This window comes from Bos taurus, chromosome Y, assembly GCF_002263795.3.
Source record: "Bos taurus isolate L1 Dominette 01449 registration number 42190680 breed Hereford chromosome Y, ARS-UCD2.0, whole genome shotgun sequence".
In the NCBI taxonomy this organism is placed as follows: Eukaryota; Metazoa; Chordata; class Mammalia; order Artiodactyla; family Bovidae; genus Bos; species Bos taurus.
Window position 1 is genome coordinate 2,838,359 of NC_082638.1, and position 21,098 is coordinate 2,859,456.

Consider the following 21,098-nt stretch of genomic DNA (forward strand, 5'->3'; position numbering starts at 1 on the left):
ATGCATATGCAATCAAGGTTTTGGGATTAACCACTGTTTGATCATTATGTTATTCACCAAGAGACCCATCTTTTGAGAAGTGGGACCAATTCACAACCTCTCTAACAACTGACACACCCTGAGCTTCTCTAGAAGAAGGACCACAAAGGTCACAAGATGAAGGTTGTCTTCCTGACTCTTCTCCTTGGTCTGGTTTGTGCTGCCCAGGAAGCTCCAGCTGAGCTAGACCCTTCAGTTCAGTTCAGTTCAGTTCGGTCGCTCAGTCGTGTCCGACTCTTTGCGACCCCATGAATCACAGCACGCCAGGCCTCCCTGTCCATCACAAACTCCCGGAGTTCACTCAGACTCATGTCCATCGAGTCAGTGATGCCATCCAGCCATCTCATCCTCTGTCATCCCCTTCTCCTTCTGCCCGCAATCCCTCCCAGCATCAGAGTCTTTTCCAATGAGTCAGCTCTTCGCATGAGGTGGCCAAAGTACTGGAGTTTCAGCTTCAGCATCATTCCCTCCAAAGAAATCCCAGGGCTGAGACTCTTCAGAGGTACCTAAATTCAGCTGATCTGGGAGAAGGTCTTGGTTCTGTGTGTGTGTGTGTGTGTGTGTGTGTGAGAGAGAGAGAGAGAGAGAGAGAGAGAGAGAGAGAGAGAGAGAGAGCGAGAGAGCGAGAGCGCCTTGTTTATATGTATGAGCAGATTGTATAGATATGCCATGGTCCACCTATCTACATGAGCATAAAACAGCCCTCTGTCTTTCTGCTCTCTGTATTTATTTTTTTCCATCTTATTTGTCTGGTATTTGAAAAAAAAAAAATGTTACTATGGTACCATTCAGGGAGCTAAGAACTGTCATGGTTTTCAATGTTGCTGCTTTGGCTAATTTAAGAAACTCAAATTCTATGCCTTCTGCTCAAATATGAATGATTATTTCATTTCATATTCTTCTGCAAGGCAGGAGGTAGAATCCTACTTGGCTTAATAAGATTGAATTTACTTCTCTTCTGAGGTAAATGCAGAGGGAAAGATTGTGTTGGGTGTTGGTGAGAATCCAGTGAAAAGACTGAATGATGTTTATGGAGACTTAGAGTTCTTAGATTACAGGAGACTGGCACGCCATTTCCACGGCCACGGGTAATAAGAAAAGACTTAGGAAGGAGGCCCCCTGAGGGCATACGTCCATTGGCTTGAATGTACTGACAGCTATGAAGAGTTCTCCATTAAATGTTATGCCAAGCAAGCACAATCTGCCTAAACTGAGAACAATGCGACCGCTGACTTCTGACATGGGGCCCGGTCGACAATAGCGTGAGTCATGGTTGTGAAGTTGAGTGTGGGAACTCTATCGATGGAAGGGTGCCCTCAAGCGCTGGGGAACAGATGGTGACCAAGAAACATCTTGTCTGTTTGTTTTTCAGGCTTTATGAGACATGCATGTTACTTAATGCAGTTGCAAAGAGAGAAGGGGATGTTTATGTCCTAAGACGTGAGTATGCGAGCTCTGCCGATGTGTGCATCTTCTCAAGCATGTTAGTTGCTCAGCTGCGTCTGACTCTGCAACCCCATGGACTCTAGCCCACCAGGCGCCTCTGTCCATGGGATTCTGCAGGCAAGAATACTAGAGTGGGTTGTCATTTTCTACTCCAGGGGATCTTCCCAACCCAGCGATTGAACTCACGTCTCCTGCCTCTCCAGCAACAGTAGGCAGATTCTTGAGTGCTGAGCCACCTGAGAAACCCTTTATTTAACCATCAAGATCAAATTTTCTTTAACTAATGAAATCTTTAAATATGAAAAGTTTGTCTTTCGCATGTTGAAGAAGTAGAGCCTGATTCATTTAAATCTCACAGATAAGTACGAGAATAGTTAAAATGACAGCAAAAATGTCACACTAATTTTTAAATAATTTGAAAGCAAAGGAGGACACTGGCACAGACCTTGATCTCTATAGTTTTTAGTACTAGAAATAAATGTCAAATAGCAATACTGTACTATTAAGCAATGAAAAGCCTACATAATTGATTTTCATGGGAAAAAACTTACAATGGAACATTCTAATCTTGGTCCAAGGCATGTTTTTTTAATTTCATGTGTGGACATGTGGACACAGGACCTAATTAGGAAACATTTCAGAATATATATCTCCAACATTGGGCAATAGCCTCCTGTATACCTCTCTGATTACCACGGTACCAGAAAGTAACTTTATCTATTAATTTTATTTTCACCTGACCTCCTTAAGTTCATGACAGTACTTGTAAATTCGGCCAAAAAATTCCTGAAACTTTTAAGAGTCAGCTCTTGTGAGCTGGTATGAGATAGTTGATGGGGAACACCTAGTCGAGTTTCAATAAGCAACTTTGCTATTGTTCACAGATTATTCAGTCTAGGAGACTGGAAGTCTTTACTGTCTTAAGAAGAGGGGTGTGTGGAGAAAGCTTTGCTAGTTCACTAGCTGTTTTAACTGGTTTTAATGACACACCAGTAGAAATGCCAGTGAGATAGAGACCACCATCGGAGCAAAGACTGATGACAGCATGTGAAGAATAAGACATGTCCAGCAGAAAAGAAGTTAATTGCATCGAGATCTTGATTTTTTTTTTTTCCTGTCACAGATATGGGTTCAAATTGATTTGTATATCAGACAATGTGTTAGCAATCTACGGTGAAAACTTTGATGGAGTGAAGACTAGAATAGGTTCAAATTGATTTGTATATCAGACAATGTATTAGCAATCTATGGTGAAAACTTTGATGGAGTGAAGACTACAAAACTGACTTGACTCCTTGGTACATTATTGTAGCTTATTCTATGCAAATTAACTATGTTCATATTTTCAATATTTTTATACTAAGGACAGAAGTCCTTATACTAAGGATACCTTATAGTTTATTAGGCACAGTACAGAAGACATGAGTTCACACGGGAGAATTCAGACATCATGTGACATGAACCAGAAACGCAGAAAGGTTGTCTACTAGAAAACTGAAGAAATGCATCCACTGGGGATTCTACCAGATGACTTTTTTTTTAAATTAGATACACTTACCCAGGGAGTGGAATGAAATATTCCAGAATGTTTCATGGGTTTCTTGCTAAATATCACATATTGGAGCTGCTGGGTATAGACACCAAAGTGAACTAAGGTTTAAACTTTGAGTTTGCAGACTCACAGGTCCTGGCCTTGACTGCATTCATTTTGAATATAAATGCTTAATTTTTTTTGGGGGGGTCACAATCGCTAAAATAACACGTGACATCTGAACCCAAACCTCTGCAAATAACCACTGGATCACATAGAATCCTTCAAATGCACTATGGTGAAGCATGTCACTCACTCTACCATCTGGCCAACCACAAGGTTCAATAACATGACTTTCTATCCCTTCTGATATTATATGCACATTTGGGGTGGATAGGCCTTGTATCTGGTCTGTGTGGATGACAGAGCCTGAGTTATTCTCCGAGTAGCATGTGCCATGAGATAAGCGTGCTTGGTGAAAACTCCAAAAATTTCCCTCCCATTCATTTCAACATTGCTAAGTTGTGTCTGACTATTAAGGCTCCATAGACACCAGCATGCAAATTTCCTCTACCCTCCACTATCTCCCAGAGATTGCTCAAACTCATGTACATTGAGGCAGTGATGTTATCTATCCATCTTAATTGATTAAGGTCAAGGAAAATCCCAGAGACAGAATTCTATGATATAGACAACGTGGACAGAGTTAGGCTTGGGAGGAATTCTGAGTCTCACTTCCACTGCATAAACGTAAGGAATTTGTTTTAAGTCATACCTGGATGGTCTACTGGTTTTCCCTATTTCTTCCATTTAAGTCTGAATTTTGCAATAAGGAGTTCATGATCTGAGCCGCAGTCAGCTCCTGGTCTTGTTTTTGCTGATTTTACAGAACTTCTCCATCTTTGCTTGCAAAGAATATAATCAATCTGATTTTGGAACTGACCATCTGGTGATGTCCATGTGTAGAATCTTCTCTTGTGTTGTTGGAAGAAGGTGTTTGCTATGACCTGTGTGTTCTCTTGGCAAAACTCTGTTAGCCTTTGCCCTGCTTGATTTTGATCTCCAAGGCCAAATTTGCCTGTTACTCCAGGTTATTTCTTGACTTCCTACTTTTGCATTCCAGTCCCCTATAATGAAAAGGACATTTTTTTAGCGTGTTAGTTCTAGGAGGTCTTGAAGCTCTTCATAGAAATGTTCGACTTCAGCTTCTTCAGCATTACTTGGATGATTTCAGCATTAGACTTGGATGACTGTGACACTGAATAGTTTGCCTTGGAAATGAACAGAGATCATTCTGTAGTTTTGAGATTGCATCCAAGTCCTGCATTTCAGACTCTTTTGTTGACTATGAATGCTAGTCCATTTCTTCTAAGTGACTCTTGCCCATGGTAGAAGCTATAATGGTCATCTGAATTAAATAACCATTTCTGGTCCATTTTAGTTCACTGATTCTTAATGTCGATATTCACTCTTGCCATCTCCTGTTTGACCACTTCCAATTTGCCTTGATTCATGGACCTAACATTCCAGTTTCATATGCAATATTGTTCTTTACAGCACTGGACTTTACTTCCATCACTAGTCTTATCCACAACTGGGTGTTGTTTTTGCTTTGACTCCATCTCTTCGTTCTTTCTGGAGTTATATCTACACTCTTCTCCAGTAGAATATTGGGCACCCACCAACATGGGGAGTTCATCTTTCACTGTCATATATTTTTGCCTTTTCACACCATTCAGGGCTTTTCAAGGCAAGAATACTGAAGGGGTTTGCCATTCTCTTCTCCAGTGGATCACACACTGTCAGAATTGTCCACCATGCCTGTCCATCTTGGGTGGCCCTACATGGCATGGCTCATAGTTTCATTGAGTTAGACAAGGCTCTGGTCCATGTGATCAGTTTGATTAGTTGGATTAGGCAAAGGAGAAAAGGAAAGATATACCCACTTGAGTGCAGAGACCCAGAGAAGAGCAAAAAGAGAAAAGAAAACCTTCCTCAGTGATCAATGCAAAGAAATAGAGGAAAACAATAGAATGGGAAAGACAAGAGATGTTTTCAAGAAATGTAAAGATATCAAGGGAATATTTCATGCAAAGATGGGCACAATAAAGGACAGAAATGGTATGGACCTAACAGAAGCAGAAGATATTAAGAACAGCTGGCAAGAATACACAGAAGAACTACACAAAAAAGATGTTCATGACCCACATAATCACAATGGTGTGATCACTCATCTAGAGCCAGACCTTCTGGAATGCAAATTCAAGTCGGCCCAAGGAAGCATTGTTATAAACAAAGCTAGTGAAGGTGATGGTATTCCAGTTGAGCTATTTAAAATCCTAAAAGAGGATGCTGTAAAAGTGATGTACTCAATATGCCAGCAAATTGGGAAAACTCAGCAGTGGACACAGGACTGGAAAATGTCAGTTTTCATTCCAATCCTAAAGAAAGGCAATGCCAAAGAATGTGCAAACTACTGTGCAATTGCACTTATCTCACACACTAGCAAAGTAATGCTCAAAATTCTCCAAGCTATGCTTCAAGAGTATGTGAACTGTGAAATCCCAGATGTTCACGCCTGGATTTAAAAATGGCAGAGGAACCAAAGATCAAATTGCCGACATCCATTGGATCATCAAAAAAACATGAGAGTTCCAGAAAAACATCTATTTCTGCTTGAAATATGCCAAAGCCTTTGGCTGGATGGGTCACAACAAACTGTGGAAAATTCTGAAAGAGATGGGAATACCAGACCACCTGACCTGTCTCTTGAGAAATCTCTATGCAGGTCAGGAAGCAACAGTTAGAACTGGACATGGAACAACAGACTGGCTTCCAATTGGGAAAGGACGTGCCAAGGCTGTATATTGTCACTCTGCTTATCTAACTTATATGCAGGCTACATCATGAAAAATGCTGGACTGGAAGAAACACAAGCTGGAATAAAGATTGCCAGGAGAAATATAGATAACCTCAGATATGCAGATGACACCACCCTTATGGCAGAAAGTGAAGAGGAACTAAAAAGCCTCTTGATGAAGGTGAAAGAGGAGAGAGAAAAAGTTGGCTTAAAAGTTGACATCCAGAAAACGAAGATCATGGCAAATCTGTCCCTTCACTTCATGGAAAATAGACGGGGAAACAATGGAAACAGTGAGATAATTTATTTTTGGAGTGCTCCAAAATTAGTGCAGATGATGACTCAGTGATGAAATTAAAAGATGGTTGCTCCTTGGAAGAAACCAACCTAGACAGCATATTAAAAAGCAAAGATTTTGTTGACCAACCTAGAGAGCATATTAAAAAGCAGAGACATTACTTTGCCAACGAGTTCCATCTAGTCAAGGCTAGGGCTTTTCCAGTAGTCATGAATGAATGTGAGAGTTGGACTATAAAGAACACCAAGGAACACATGTATACCTGAGGCAGATTCATTTTGATATTTGGCAAGACTAATACAATTATGTAAAGTTTAAAAATAAAATAAAATTAGAAGAAAAAAAAAAAAAAGAACACCAAGTGCTGAAGAATGGATGCTTTTAAACTGTGGTGTTGGAGAATACTCTTGAGAGTCCATTGGACTGTAAGGAGATCCAACCAGTGCATCCTAAAGGAACTCAGTCCTGAATATTCATTGGAAAGACTGAGGCTGAAGCTGAAACTCCAATACTTTGGCCACCTGATGGGAAGAACTGACTCATTGGAAAAGACCCTGATGCTAGGAAAGATTGAAGGCAGGAGGAGAAGGGGACAACAGAGGATGAGATGGTTGGATGGCATCACTGACTCTATGGACATGAGTTTGAGTAAACTCCGGGAGTAGGTGATGGACAGGGAGGCCTGCCATGCTGCAGTCCATGGGGTCACAAAGAGTCAGACAAGACTGAGCGACTGAACTGAACTGAACTGATAGAGATAAGTTGCTGTAGAAATTAGAAATCCATATGCCAAAAAAAAAAAAAAAAAACAAAAACCCTTCATCCCATTCATTACTCGATGTTTTACAACTAACACAGAGAAACTCACATACCTGTATGTAAGACCGAAAGCAAGACAGACTCTGGCAGTAAAACGCAGGTGGATACTCTGTGACCACAGATTAGGTGGTTACTGATTAGAATATACACCAAGAAGGATCTTTCAGTGGGAACAGTAACCAGGCCTCTATCCAAATATTTAACTAGTGGTTAGAAGTGTGGGAATGGGTGTAGGGGTAATGTAACAGGAGGGGAATAAGAGGTATAAAGTACTATGTATAAAATAAACAATGTTCAAAGATATATGGTACAGCATTTATAGCTATAAATGGAGTGAGTATATAAAAATTACAAATCACTATACGGTACATCTCTAACTTACATAATTTGGTACATCAACTACATCTCAATTTCAAAACAAAAAAATATAGACTCCTCTGAGGGATGCCCTGACAACCAATTCCTGGTAAAGAAGCCACATATTAATCTTTTAAACCAGATTATACTGTCTTTAGTTTCAGAGTATAAGCTTAAACTGACCTTTCAATGCTAAATAAATAACACATGAGTTGGGGCTATGAGTCTTGGACTGTTTCTCCCATTTTGGAATCTGAAGATATTAAAGAATATTAAGTATCAGTGTCTTTGAGATACCTCGTATGTTCTCTAATTTCTCATTTAATCTGAAGGAAATTGTCCACATCGAAGCTTCCCTTAAACTCATCTCTTTATAAAAACCACAGATTACCAAAAAAAGCTCACCTGCCAACCAGGATATTGGAAGATGACATCTATGTAAGCAAGATCTTGTGATTAACCACTGTTTGATCATTATGTATGCTGCCAAGAAACCCATCCTATAAGAAGAGGGATGAATTCACAACCTCTCCAACACCTGAGACACCGTCAGCTTCTATAGAAGAAGGACAGCAAGATGAAGACTGTGTTCCTGACTCTTCTCCTTGGTCTGGTTTGCGCTGCCCAGGAAGCTCCAGCTGAGCTAGACCCCTCACAGGTACCCAAATTTAGCTGATCTGGGAGAAGGTCTTTCTTGGTCTGTGAGTGTGTGTATGAGAGAGAGCGAGCCTTGTTTATCTGTATGACCAGATTGTATAGACATGCCACGGTCCACCTATCTCTATGAGCATAATAAAACCCTCTTATCTTTCAGCTCTTTGCATTTTTTTTTCCAAATTATTTGTCTCCATGTGAAAAAAAGAAAAAAAGCCTACCATGCTATCCTTTAGGGACTGATGAACTGCCATGGTCTTTAATGTTGCTCTTTTACCTATTTTAAGAAACTCAAACTCTATGCTTTCTGCTTGAATATGAATGATTATTTCATTTCATGTTATTCTGCAAGGCAGGGGGTAGAATCCTACTTTGTTTAATAAGATTGAATTTTCTTCTCTTCTGAGGTAAATGCAGAGGCAACGATTGGGTTGGGTATTGGTGAGAATCCAGTGAAAAGACTGAGTGATGCTTATGGAGACTTTCCTTCTTAGATTACAGGAGACTGGCACAGCATTCTCATGGCTGCAGATAACATACAGAAGATTGAGGAAGGAGGCCCCCTGAGGGCATACATCCGTCAGCTTGAATGTACTGACCGCTGTTCCTCACTATCCGTTAACTTTTATGCCAAGTAAGAAAAATCTGCCTAAACTGAAAACAATGAGACCGCTGACTTCTGACATGGGGTCCGGTCGACAATGTGCAGCGAACGGTGTGAGTCATGGTTGTGAAGATGAGTGTGTAAACTCTATCGATGGGAGGGTGCCCTCAAGCTCTAGGGAACAGATGATGACAAATCTTGTCTGTTTGTTTCTCAGGTTTCCCAGCCAATGCACATTCCTCAATGTAGTTGCAGAGAGAGAAGGGGATGTTTATCATGTAGGATGTGAGTATTCGAGCTCTGCCGATGTGTGCGTCATCCCAAGCATGATAGTTGCTCAGCTGTGTCCGACTATTTGTGACCCCATGGACTCTAGCTCACCAGGCTCCTCTGTCCATGGGATGGTGCAGGCAAGAACACTAGGATGGGTTGTCATTTCCTCCTCCAGAGCATCTTCCTGACCCAGGGATTGAGCTCAAGTCTCCTGCAACTCCAGCAATGGCAAGTGGATTCTTTATTGCTGAGCCACCTGAGAAACCCCTTATTTAACTGTCAAGATCAAATTTTCTTTAGCTAAAGAAATCCTTTAAACATGAAAAGTTCTTTTTTAGCATGTTGAAGAAGTAGAACATGATTCATTTAAATCTCACAGATAAGTATGAGATATTAAAATGACAGCAAAAAATTTCACACTAAGTTTTACCTAATTTGAAATCAAAAGGGGCACTGACACAGACCTCTATCTCTATAGTTTCAATACTAGAAAGAAACCTCAAATACCAATATTGTAATGTTAAGTAATGAAAAATACCTATTTGATTTTCATGGGGAAAGTGTACAATGGAACATTCTAATCCTGGTCAAAGGCATTTTTTTTTTTTTTTAATTTCATCTGTGGATATTGGACAAAGGACCTAATTAGGAAACATTTCAGAGTATATATCTCTAACATTTGGCAATACCTTCATTTATACCTCTCTGATTACCTCTATACCAGAAGGTAACTTGTTTTATCTATTAACTTTTATTTTCACATGATTTCCTTAAAGTCACAGAGTATCTTTGTAATCATGACTGTACTTGTGAATTTGTACCAAAAAAAAAAAGTCCTGAAACTCTCACAGTCAGTTCTGGTGAGCTCATATGAGATGATTGAGGTGCAACACCTACTCTAGTTGTGATAAGCAACTTTGCTATTGTTCACAGACGGTTTGGTCTAGAAGACTGGAAGTCTTTACTGTCTTAAGATGAGGGGTGTGTAGAGAAAGCTTCCCAAGGTCACTAACTGTTCCAACAGGTTCTAACCACAGATCGCAAGAAATGCCAGTGAGATGGTGGCAGTTCACTATCAGAGCAAGGGCTGATGATAGATGTGAAGAATGTGACATGTCTAAATGTAAAGATGTTAATCACATTGAGATTTGATTTTTTTTTTTTTTTCCTGTCGCAGATATGGGTTCAAACTTTTTCGAACTGATTCCCGTGTCAGAGAACACATTAGCAGTCTACGGTGAAAACTTTGATGGCGTGAAGAGCACAAAAGTGACTCAACTCCTTGGTACGTTATTGAAGCTTATTCTGAGCAAATTAACAGTGTTCATATTAGCATGATTTCATTTCAGAAGTGCATGAACACCTTATATTTTATTAAGCACACCGGAACAGACATGAGTTCACACAAGACAATTCAGACTTCATGCGCCATGATCCAGGGCTGAAGAAAGGTTGTCTGGTAGAAAACTGAAGAAATGCGTCTACTGGGGATTCTACTGGGTGACATTAAAAAATATATATATACACTTACCCAGGAGGTGCAATGAAATATTCCAGGGTGCTCCATGGGTTTCTTGACAAATATCACACATTGGAGTTGCCGGGTTTGGACACCAAAGTAAACCAAGGTTGGAACTTTGAGTTCAGAGACTCGCAGGTCCCGGCCATGACTGATTCCTCTTGAATACAATTTTTTTTTTTTTTTTTTTTGCCATGATCATTAAAATAATACCTAAAATCTGAACCCAAACCTCTGTGAATCAACCCTGGATCATATAGAATCCTTCAGAAGCAGCGTGGTCAGTCATTTCTATCTTGCTGAACACTGGCCAACCAGAAAGTACATTTTACATGACCCTTTAACCCTTCTGATATTATATCCAAACTGTGGGTGGGTGAGGCTTGTGTCTCTTTTCTGAGGATGACAGAGCCTGAGTTTTTCTCTGAGTCCCATGTTCGATGAGATTAGTGTGCCTGGTGAAAACTCCAAAAAAATGTATCCCCCATTCATTTCAACATTGTTGTTCAGTCACACGTCGTGTCTGACTCATGGTGGCTCCATGGACTGCAGCACAGAAAGTTCCTCTGACCTCCACTATCTCCCAGAGTTTGCTCAAACTCATGTTGATTGAGTCAGTGATGGTCTCTACACATCTTAATAGATTAAGGTCCAGGTAAACCCCAGAGACGGAATTCTAGGATGCAGACAATGTGGACAAGAGGAGTTGGACTTGGGAGGATATCTGAGTCTCAGGACCCACAGTGGCCTTCCCCAATGTACCATTTCAGCATGCATCTGACTTGGAGATGCGTAGGCTCACAGGTGAATGGTCTGTAGTTCACTCAATAGTTGTAAGAACTGGAATGTGATAAAATGTTCACTATGTGGACTCTATCCCCTGGACACATCTGAAGACCTGATGTGAACACTCAGGCACCTCTGTAGAAACTGTTCTGGTGAGCAGGGTTTAGGTGATGGAAGAGGGCAACGGTGATGATGGGACTAATTGAACACTACACAGAGGAGCTGGGTGACACTGTATAAGCTACCAAGGATTCTAATGCACACCTCTTCTGCCCTCTTTGTTATTAAACCCAGCCAAAGGAGACGGTGCCACTCAGGAAGACATTCAGCAGTATGAGGAACTGAACAGAGAAAGGGGGATTCCAATAGAACATATAGAAGATCTCACTCAAACAGGTAAAGCCAAGAGGAACACAGGGATCCGAAATGAAACCACATCACGAGGACACTCGAATCAAATTTCCTATCCACACAGTCATCTTTTACAAAGGCGGTTATGAAAGAATCCTTTGAAATAGAGGCATCCCAGTGATTATTTTTCCACTTATTCATTCTCTCTCACAGATGACTGTCCTCAATAAGATCTGACCGCCTCTTCTGGGTGAGTAGAATAATCACATATACAACACTGAGTTTTCTTTCTAAGGGAAAGAGTTTTTTCTGGGGCATACCACTTTAATCATGGGGTATATATATATACACAAGGGACTATATTACACAACTATGTAAAGTAATGAAATAATACCATTTGCAGTAACAAGGGCAGATCTAGAGATGATCATGCTAAGGGAAGTAAGAAAGAGAAAGGCAAGCTTGATATCACTTCCATGTGGAACCAAAAAATATGGCACATATGTATAGAAATAGAAATAGAAACAGGCTCAGAGTCCAAAAAACCTTGATGGTTCCTAAAGAGAAAATGGGGAGAGGGATATACTAGGAGTTTGGGATTAAGAGATACACACTCCTGGCTTGTATATACATGCATGTCTAACTGAGGGCTTCCTGGTGGTTCAGTGATAAAGAATCCACCTGCCAATGCAGGAAATCTAGGTTTGATCACTGGGTTGGGAAGATTTCCGGGGGTTGGAAATGGCAGTGCACTCCAGTATGCTTGCCTGGGAAATCCCATGGACAGAGGAGTCTGGCAGGCTAAAGTCCAGAGGAACACAAAAGTGTGGGACAGGATTGGCACCTAAACAACAATAAAAAATGCATAAAGCATCATGTCGCTATACACTTGAAAGTAACACAACATTGCACATCAACTACATCTCAATAAAAAATAGTTTTAAAAAGGAACAGGAACACAAAACTCTCTACCTTGCCACATGGTAATGGCTGGGGATTCCCGTAAGTGGTAGAGCTTAAATATCTAAACCATCACACTGGTCTAGACTCCACAGTGAGATGCTTTGAGGACCAAAGAGGAGACTGTGTGAAGCCCTGAGCTGTGAAATACGATGATCCGTGGTGAATACCAACGTGAGTGAATGACCTTGCAGCCACAACACCTTCATGATGAAAAATAAGATTTATAGGACAAGTAGGAGGAACAGGTTAACCAGTAATCTCCTACACCAGGGAGCTGTGGAGATGCAACTCAGCAACTCTCAACATACCAGCTGATACACAAGTGCTCATAAATAGTTTCATCGGGTGGTAGGTCTATGCAACCCACTATGGGCACACACACACACACACACACACACAGACTTCTGCAAAATGCGTCTCGTAGGGAAATTTCTCCAGTGCTTTCAAACACAAGTGCTTCTATTCTCTGTTTCATTCTCTGACCAACATCATGTTAATCCTATTCAGCTCAACTACGTTTTACATTTTTTTTTCTGTTTATAGAAGTGAACAAAGAAAGAATATGTGTCACATCACAGCACTAATATGTCACAATCAGCCATATGCAGATAAAAGTTTCCTTGAAATCCTCATTTCTTCTCTCCCAGGAAGTCATGATCCAGGAAACATGGTTTTCACTATGAAACTCCTCTGCCCTTGCTGATGTTACTGGATTCCTAAACTGATCAATAAATTGATTAATGCATAGATGTGTAGTGATCAAACGTGCATAATTGCAAATGCACTAAACATGTAAATTCAACTGTTTGGAAAATCTAGTGACAATAAAGCAGGGGAACTCTGTTTAGGATGCATGGTGTGAATCCTGCAAGGATCTTGTTGAGAAGAGAGAATAAACCACAGGCGGTAGTTTTTTTTTTAATTTTATTTTATTTTTAAACTTTACAATATTGTATTAGTTTTGCCAAGTATTGAAATGAATCCGCCACAGGTATACCTGTGTTCCCCACCCTCCTCCCTCCTCCCTCCCCATACCCTCCCTCTGGGTCGTCCCAGTGCACCAGCCCCAAGCATCCAGTATCGTGCATCAAACCTGGACTGGCGACTCGTTTCATACATGATATTATACATGTTTCAATGCCATTCTCCCAAATCTCCCCACCCTCTCCCTCTCCCACAGAGTCCATAAGACTGATCTATACATCAGTGTCTCTTTTGCTGTCTCGTACACAGGGTTATTGTTACCATCTTTCTAAATTCCATATATATGCGTTAGTATACTGTATTGGTGTTTTTATTTCTGGCTTACTTCACTCTGTATAATAGGCTCCAGTTTCATCCACCTCATTAGAACTGATTCAAAAGTTTTCTTTTTAATGGCTGAGTAATACTCCATTGTGTATATGTCCCACAGCTTTCTTATCCATTCATCTGCTGATGGACATCTAGGTTGCTTCCATGTCCTGGCTATTATAAACAGTGCTGCGATGAACACTGGGGTACACGTGTCTCTTTCCCTTCCGGTTTCCTCAGTGTGTATGCCCAGCAGTGGGATTGCTGGATCATAAGGCAGTTCTATTTCCAGTTTTTTAAGGAATCTCCACACTGTTCTCCATAGTGGCTGTACTAGTTTGCATTCCCACCAACAGTGTAAGAGGGTTCCCTTTTCTCCATACCCTCTCCAGCATTTATTGCTTGTAGACTTTTGGATCGCAGCCATTCTGACTGGTGTGAAATGGTACCTCATAGTGGTTTTGATTTGCATTTCTCTGATAATGAGTGATGTTGAGCATCTTTTCTTGGGTGGTAGTTTTATAGGGTTGTATAAGGTGCCCACCAGAAGTCATGAGAGAGATGGGGTTGGTCAATCTGACAACTTTGAGTAGAATGGAAGCTGTCCTAAGTAGCAGCTGAGATTCACTCAACTATGGGTAAAGCAGCATTCACCTGCTGTGGGGTTGCAGGGGGTGTAAGGACTTAGCAGAATGCAGGAGAAGGCAATGGCATCCCACTCCAGTACTCTTGCCTGGAAAATCCCATGGTTGGAGGAGCCTGGTGGGCTCCAGTCCATGGGGTCGCTAAGGGTCAGACAGGACTGAGCAACTTCACTTTCACTTTTCACTTTCATGCATTGGAGAAGGAAATGGCAACCCACTCCAGTGTTCTTGCCTGGAGAATCCCAGGGACGGGGAAGCCTGATGGGCTGCCGTCTATGGAGTCGCACAGAGTCAGACACGACTGAAGCAACTTAGCAGCAGCAGCAGCAGGCTTCCATGGGCTTCCAGAGGTGCACTGGTTAAAAAAAAAAAAAAAAATACACCTACACAGGTAGGAGACGCAAGAGATTCAGCTTCGATCCCTGGGTCGAGGAGATGTCCTGGAAGAGGAATTGGAAACCCAGTCTAGTTATCTTGCCTGAAGAATCCCATCAACAGAGGTATCTGGTGGGCTATACATTCCACGAGGTGGCAAAGAGTCAGACACATTTTATCAACTTAGGACTCAGACACATACAACAAAACTGAACAGTACTTACTCAAGAAAGAACACTCATGATCGTGACAAAGCGCCAGGTCTCTGCTGTCCGACTCAGGGCTGCTACTGTCCAGCCCCATCCCCAGAAGCAGTGATCCTCCTGCTGATGCAGGTGCTGGGTTATCTCCACTCTGCAGAAAAGTCCCTCGCAAGGGGAGTTTTGAGATAATAGTCGTTGATTGGTGCCTACAGATGGGGAAAAAAGGAGCACTGTGGGTCCCCAAAATGGTCATGCCACTGGAGCAGTAGAGAGATCAGGAAAGTGGTTAAAGGAGATGGGAAAGATGGGGCAGTCCTAGAACACTCTGGAGATCTTGGGTAGACTCCTGGGGATGCGGAAGGCTGTGTGCGCCTGAACTGCTGCAGGAATCACAGGAAAGACAGAACAGAACACTGGTCACCCAGGGCTCCCTGTGAGCCACATGCACTTTGTTCCATGCATATGAAGGTCTGCAAGGGCAAGACATTTGAGCCTGGTCACTTGAATTGTGTTGCAAGAGAATGGAACAATAGCAGTTGAGGACTAAGCTATTCCCCCTTCACGGATCACTGACTTGTGTGGTGAAGGGGCTTGCATAACTCAGTGAAGCTATGAGCCATTTCACATAGGGCCAGCCATACACGAGTACAGTGGAGAGTCTGACAGAAGGAGAACCACTGGAGGACTGAGTGGCAAACCACTCCAGTATTCTCACTGTGAAAACCCCACGAGCTGTGTTAAATGGCAAACTGATATGACACTGCAAGCTGAGACAACACCCCCTCCACTCTTGAAACGTGTCCAATATGCTCCTGGGGCAGAGTGGGAGATAACTCCTAATGCCTTCAGAAACAGTGAAGCTATGCTCACTGTGGGCTGACCCCTAGGAAGCCAGCCTTTAAACTGAAAATTAGAATTTAAAAAAGAAAACTGAGCAGAGAGACTCCCCTAGGTTTCCAGTGGTTCACAATCCACCTGCCAATGCAGGGGACACACACTGAACCCCTGATCCGGGAAGATCCCACGTGCCAAGGGGCAACTAAAGCCATGGACCACAACCCCTGAGCCTGTGCTCTAGGTTCTACAAGCCACAACTGAACCACCAAACTGAGAAGCTCTCAAACCTAAAGTAGAGAAAAGCTGAGCCAGCAACAAAGACCCAATGTGTGTCTGAAAAAAAACAAAAACAAAAACAAAAACCCCTAACCAGAGGTTATAAGAAGTGTAACTATGGAAACAGACCACTAATGAAGACCACTAACTGAAACAGGTGGAGTTTGAATAATGAAAGCAACATTCAGAACCAGGAAGGACAGGACATACGAACCATTAAAATATTTTATCTTAACAATTATTTTCAAGGAAGTTTATCCAGCTGACAATATATTAAATCCTGCAGAAGAGGGATTTATGACAAATGGACTGAGTTTAGTCACTGTGGATCAATGAACTCTTAAAAGTTTGCAGGAAGTTAAAGAGCAGAAAGGTTTACTCAAAGAGTAAATGTCACGTGCGACCAGGCTCCTCTGTGCACGGAGTTCTCCAGGCAAGAATCCTGGAATGGGTTGCCATTCCCTTCTCTGGGGATCTTCCTGATCCAGGGATTGAATCCAGGTCTCCTGCACTGCAGGAAGATGATTTACCATCTGAGCCACCAGGGAAGCCCTAAACAAGATACATGTGAATAAACACATCTATCTTATCACCTACTTACCACGTGTGTGTGGGTGTGTGTGTGTGTGTGATGCATACACCTAAAAGCTATGCTCTTAGTGGCCGGCAAGTATTTGTACAATACTATTAATAATAGACACCATGCTATTCATTACATCTTCTTTAAGTCACAAGAGATATTCAGGTGATTATAACTAAATGAGAATAAAGGCGTACACACACACACACACACACACACACACACACACACACACAGTACTTCAGTCATTTAAAGCCTTATGTTTCAACTGAGTACTGCTTATGTTGAGAACTCTGCAGCCAGCATTTACTCAATGAGTATTTGTTTCAGCTCCAAAATGTAGCAAATCTAACATCTTGCTCTTTTGGATATGCTTTATGAAAATCAGTCGAAATACAAAATACTCTAATGATCTATAAGTGGATAAGATACTCTACTTTCACAAGCTTTTGAATTGTGAACACTTTATATTTCTGACAAGCAACTGTTGAAAGCTAGTCATATGACCCTCATGTTCTAATTGTCTTTAATACTGCCCCAAACACAAATCTAAAAAGGGAGGAAAAAAGCCAAAACAGAAACAAATTTGTTCATGGGGAAGGAACAGGAATATACACACAAATGGATTTTGGATAAACTTAAAAAGGAAAATAATAATCTTATAAAGAAAAGTTGCTGGATAAATTAGAAATCCATGTGCCCCGCCCCACCCCCCCATCACTGAAAAAAAAAAGCTTCAAGTCATTCATTGTTCCACGTTTTACAACTAACACAGAGTCTCAGAGACCTATATGTAAGATGAAAAGCAAGAAATACTCTACCGATAAAATATAGGTGCATACTCTGTGACCAAATATTAGGTGGTTACTGATTAGAATATACACCAAGCAGGATCCTTCAGTGGGAACAGTATGTCAGCAACCAGGCCTTGGTCTAAATATTTACATCGTTGAGGGACATCCTTAACAAAGCACAAGAGAAGCCTGAGACAGGGGAAAAATATTGGCACACCTCTGTCTGTAAAGAGGGTCTTCCCTGGTGGCTCAGACAGTAAACAATCTTCCTGCAACGGAGGGGACATGGGTTCACTCCCTGGAGAAGGAAATGGCAACCCACTAAAGTATTCCTGCCTGGAAAATTCCATGGGCAGAGGAGCCTGGAAGGCTACATACCATGCAGTCAGAAAGAGTTGGACATGATTGAGCAACTTTATTTTTATCTGAAAAAGAACTGGTATGCAGAATATATTAAAAGCCTACAAACTTCATTAAAAAAATTAATTCACTCAGAATGAACAAAGAATTTGTAGAAACACCAAAGAAAATAGACAAATGGCAATCCCACCTCTTCATTCATTCAGGAAATGGAAATTACAAGTGTAACTGGATAGCATCACACACTTATTATAATGTCTGAAATGAAGATGACTGCCCACACAGAGTCCCGGCAAGGATGGGGCAATGGAAATTCTCATCTCCTGTTGGCAGGACTCAAAAATCAGAAGGTAGTGAGATCCAGCAGTTCCACCCCTAGCCGACAGCTCAGATCCATACAAAGATTTGTGTGTGAACATGTATCCATGAACATCTGAACGGATAAAAGTGGGATATATCCTGAAGATAATATGCAGGGGCAATGGAAACAGAGTCTACAAAAATATATATATAGATATTTATTCAAACAAATATGCTAAGTGAAACCCATGAGAAACACACATAGGTTCAATTTTTGACAAATTCTAAAGAATACCAATTAATCTATCATGCTAGAAAACCGAGGAGTGGGTTCCCAAGTCTAGGTTGCAGAGGAGGCTGAGAAAGGGACAGGAGGAAGGGTGACCAAGAAGCTGAAGGATATCGTTTTGAACTTACATGTAGTTTCCGGAGCTGTATTTAAGGCAGAAATCTCATATGCTGTAGGGAGACTAGTTATACCCTCAAGGCCAAATGAAATTGTAGAGAGAAATTTGAGAGGGATCTTTGAGTAGGGGAGAAGATGAGAACGTGCTCTTGTTGAAAACATTTCAGTAAATCTAAAAAATATATAAATATGAAGAAGCCACGGTGATGGTAATGATGGTTTAGTCACTAAATATGTCCCAACTCTTGAGACCACATGGACTGTAGCCATGGAATGCTACACAACCATGAAACGGTGAAATTTTGCCATCTGCAGCAACGTGGATGGAGTTCCAGGATATGACGCTACGTAAGATAAGTCGGATGGACAGGGACAAACACTGGGTTATATCACTTAGTGTGTTGGTTGCTCAGTCGTGTCCTACTCTTTGCAAACCCGGGGGACTGTAGACCACCAGGCTCCTCTGTGCACGGGATTCTCCAGGCAAGAACACTGAAGTGGGTTGCCATTTCCTTCTCCAATTATATCGCTTAATGTGGAATCTAAAAAACAAAACAAACTATTGTATATAACAAAATACGGGAGACTCATACATACAGGGAGAAGGCAATGGCGACCCACTCCAGTACTCTTGCCTTGAAAATCCCATGGACGGAGGAGCCTGGTAGGCTGCAGTCCATGGGGTCTCGAAGAGTCGGACACGACTGAACAACTTCACTTTCACTTTTCACTTTCATGCATTGGAGAAGGAAATGGCAACCCACTCCAGTGTTCTTGCCTGGAGAATCCCAGGGACGGGGGAGCCTGGTAGGCTGCCACCTATGGGGCTGCACAGAGTCGGACACGACCGAAGCGACTTGGCAGCAGCGGCGTAGATACAGAGAACAAATCAGTGGTGACCAATGGGTAGGGGGAAGTGGTGAGGATAACATACGAGGAGCAGAGTAAGAGGCATAAACTAACTTGAATAAAATAAATAATGTAAAAAGATATATTGAACAATATGGAGAATAAGACAATATTTTATACTATTAATGGAGTATACAAAATTATGACTCATTTTATGGAACACCTGTAAACAACAACAAAAAAACCAGCACACATCAACTATACTTATTTCCTCCTCTGAGGAATGCCCTTACAACTGATTCCTGGTAGAGAAGCCACATATTTATCTTCTTAAACCAGACAAGACCATCCTTTGTTTTAGAAAAGAAGCTTAACAGACGTCTTCAGTGTTAAATAACACAGGACTCGGGGCTATGTGCCTTGGACGGTCTGTCCCATTTGGAAACTGAGGGTATAAAAAGAATCCAAATACCACTGTCCTAGAAAAACCTCGTATGTCCTGTGATTCCTCACTTAGTCTGAAGGACAAATGTCGAGATCCACTGTAGATTCTCTTCAAATTAATCCCATAAGAAGAAGAACAGACTGCCAGAAAAGCTCGCCTGCCAACCAGGATAAAAGAGAATGACTTGCAAATAACCAAGGTTGTGTGATTAACCACTGTTTGATCATTATGTATTCTGCCAAGAGACCCATCCTATAAAAAGTGGGACCAATTCAAACATCCCTTCACTACTTTTTACGTCAAGTAAGCACAATCTGCCTAAACTGAAAACAGCAAGACTGCTGTCTACCTAGATGGGGTCCTGTTATCGATGTGCAGTGAAAGGTGTGAGTCATGGCTGTGAAGTTGAGTGTGTAAACACTATTGACACAATGGTGTCCTCAAGCGCTGGGGAACAGACAGGGAAGGAATAGTGAGAAAGGGATGTCTTTGTTTTTCAGGCGTTACGAGGCATGCATGTTACTCAATGTAGTTGCAAAGAGAGACGGGGATGTTTATGTCATCAGATCAGATCAGATCAGTCGCTCAGTTGTATCTGACTCTTTGTGACCCCATGAATCGCAGCACGCCAGGCCTCCCTGTCCATCACCAACTCCCGGAGTTCACTCAGACTCACATCCATCGAGTCAGTGATGCCATCCAGCCATCTCATCCTCTGTTGTCCCCTTTTCCTCCTGCCCCTAATCCCTCCCAGCAGCAGAGTCTTTTCCAATGAGTCAACTCTTCACATGAGGTGGCCAAAGTACTGGAGTTTCAGCTTTAGCATCATTCCTTCCAAAGAAATCCCAGGGCTGATCTCCTTCAGAATGGACTGGTTGGATCTCCTTGCAGTCCAAGGGACTTATGTTTATGTCATAGGATGTGCGTATTCCAAAGTTTCTGACTCGTGCATCTTCTCCAGGGTGTTAGTTGCTCTGTCTTGTCCGACTCTTTGCGACCCCATGGACTGTAGCCCACCAGGATCCTCTGTCCATGGACTATCCCAGGCAAGAAGACTGGAGTGAGTTGCCATTTCCTCCACCAGGAGATCTTTGACAACCAGGAATCGAACCCACATCTACTGCACTGGCAGGCAGATTCTCTGCAACATTGACCCACCCAATTATTTATTTGACCTACATGATTAAGAAAATTTGTTTTAACAAAAGAAATGCTATAACTAAAAGTTACTTACAT

The 21,098-nt window shown here is 41.7% G+C and overlaps 1 protein-coding gene and 1 long non-coding RNA gene across 2 annotated transcripts in view; one reads left to right on the forward strand and one right to left on the reverse strand.

Annotated features, from left to right (window-relative positions):
- Nucleotides 1-7,883: 7,883 nt before the first annotated feature.
- On the forward strand, nt 7,884-11,774 carry LOC100300091 (allergen Bos d 2). Its single transcript, XM_059884002.1, has 5 exons — nt 7,884-8,008; nt 8,499-8,638; nt 8,826-8,893; nt 10,059-10,150; nt 11,751-11,774. The coding sequence occupies exons 1-5, from the start codon at nt 7,928-7,930 to the stop codon at nt 11,772-11,774; spliced, it is 405 nt and encodes a 134-aa protein (XP_059739985.1). The 5' UTR covers nt 7,884-7,927.
- Nucleotides 11,775-12,502: 728 nt separating this feature from the next.
- The window catches only part of LOC132344372 (uncharacterized), a 151,753-nt gene continuing 143,157 nt past the window's right edge, over nt 12,503-21,098 (reverse strand). Inside the window, exons 2-3 of the long non-coding RNA XR_009493649.1 lie at nt 15,037-15,221; nt 12,503-14,877 (exon numbers count right to left, since the gene is read on the reverse strand). This is a non-coding gene — a long non-coding RNA (uncharacterized lncRNA). The remainder of the gene's footprint in view (nt 14,878-15,036; nt 15,222-21,098) is intronic.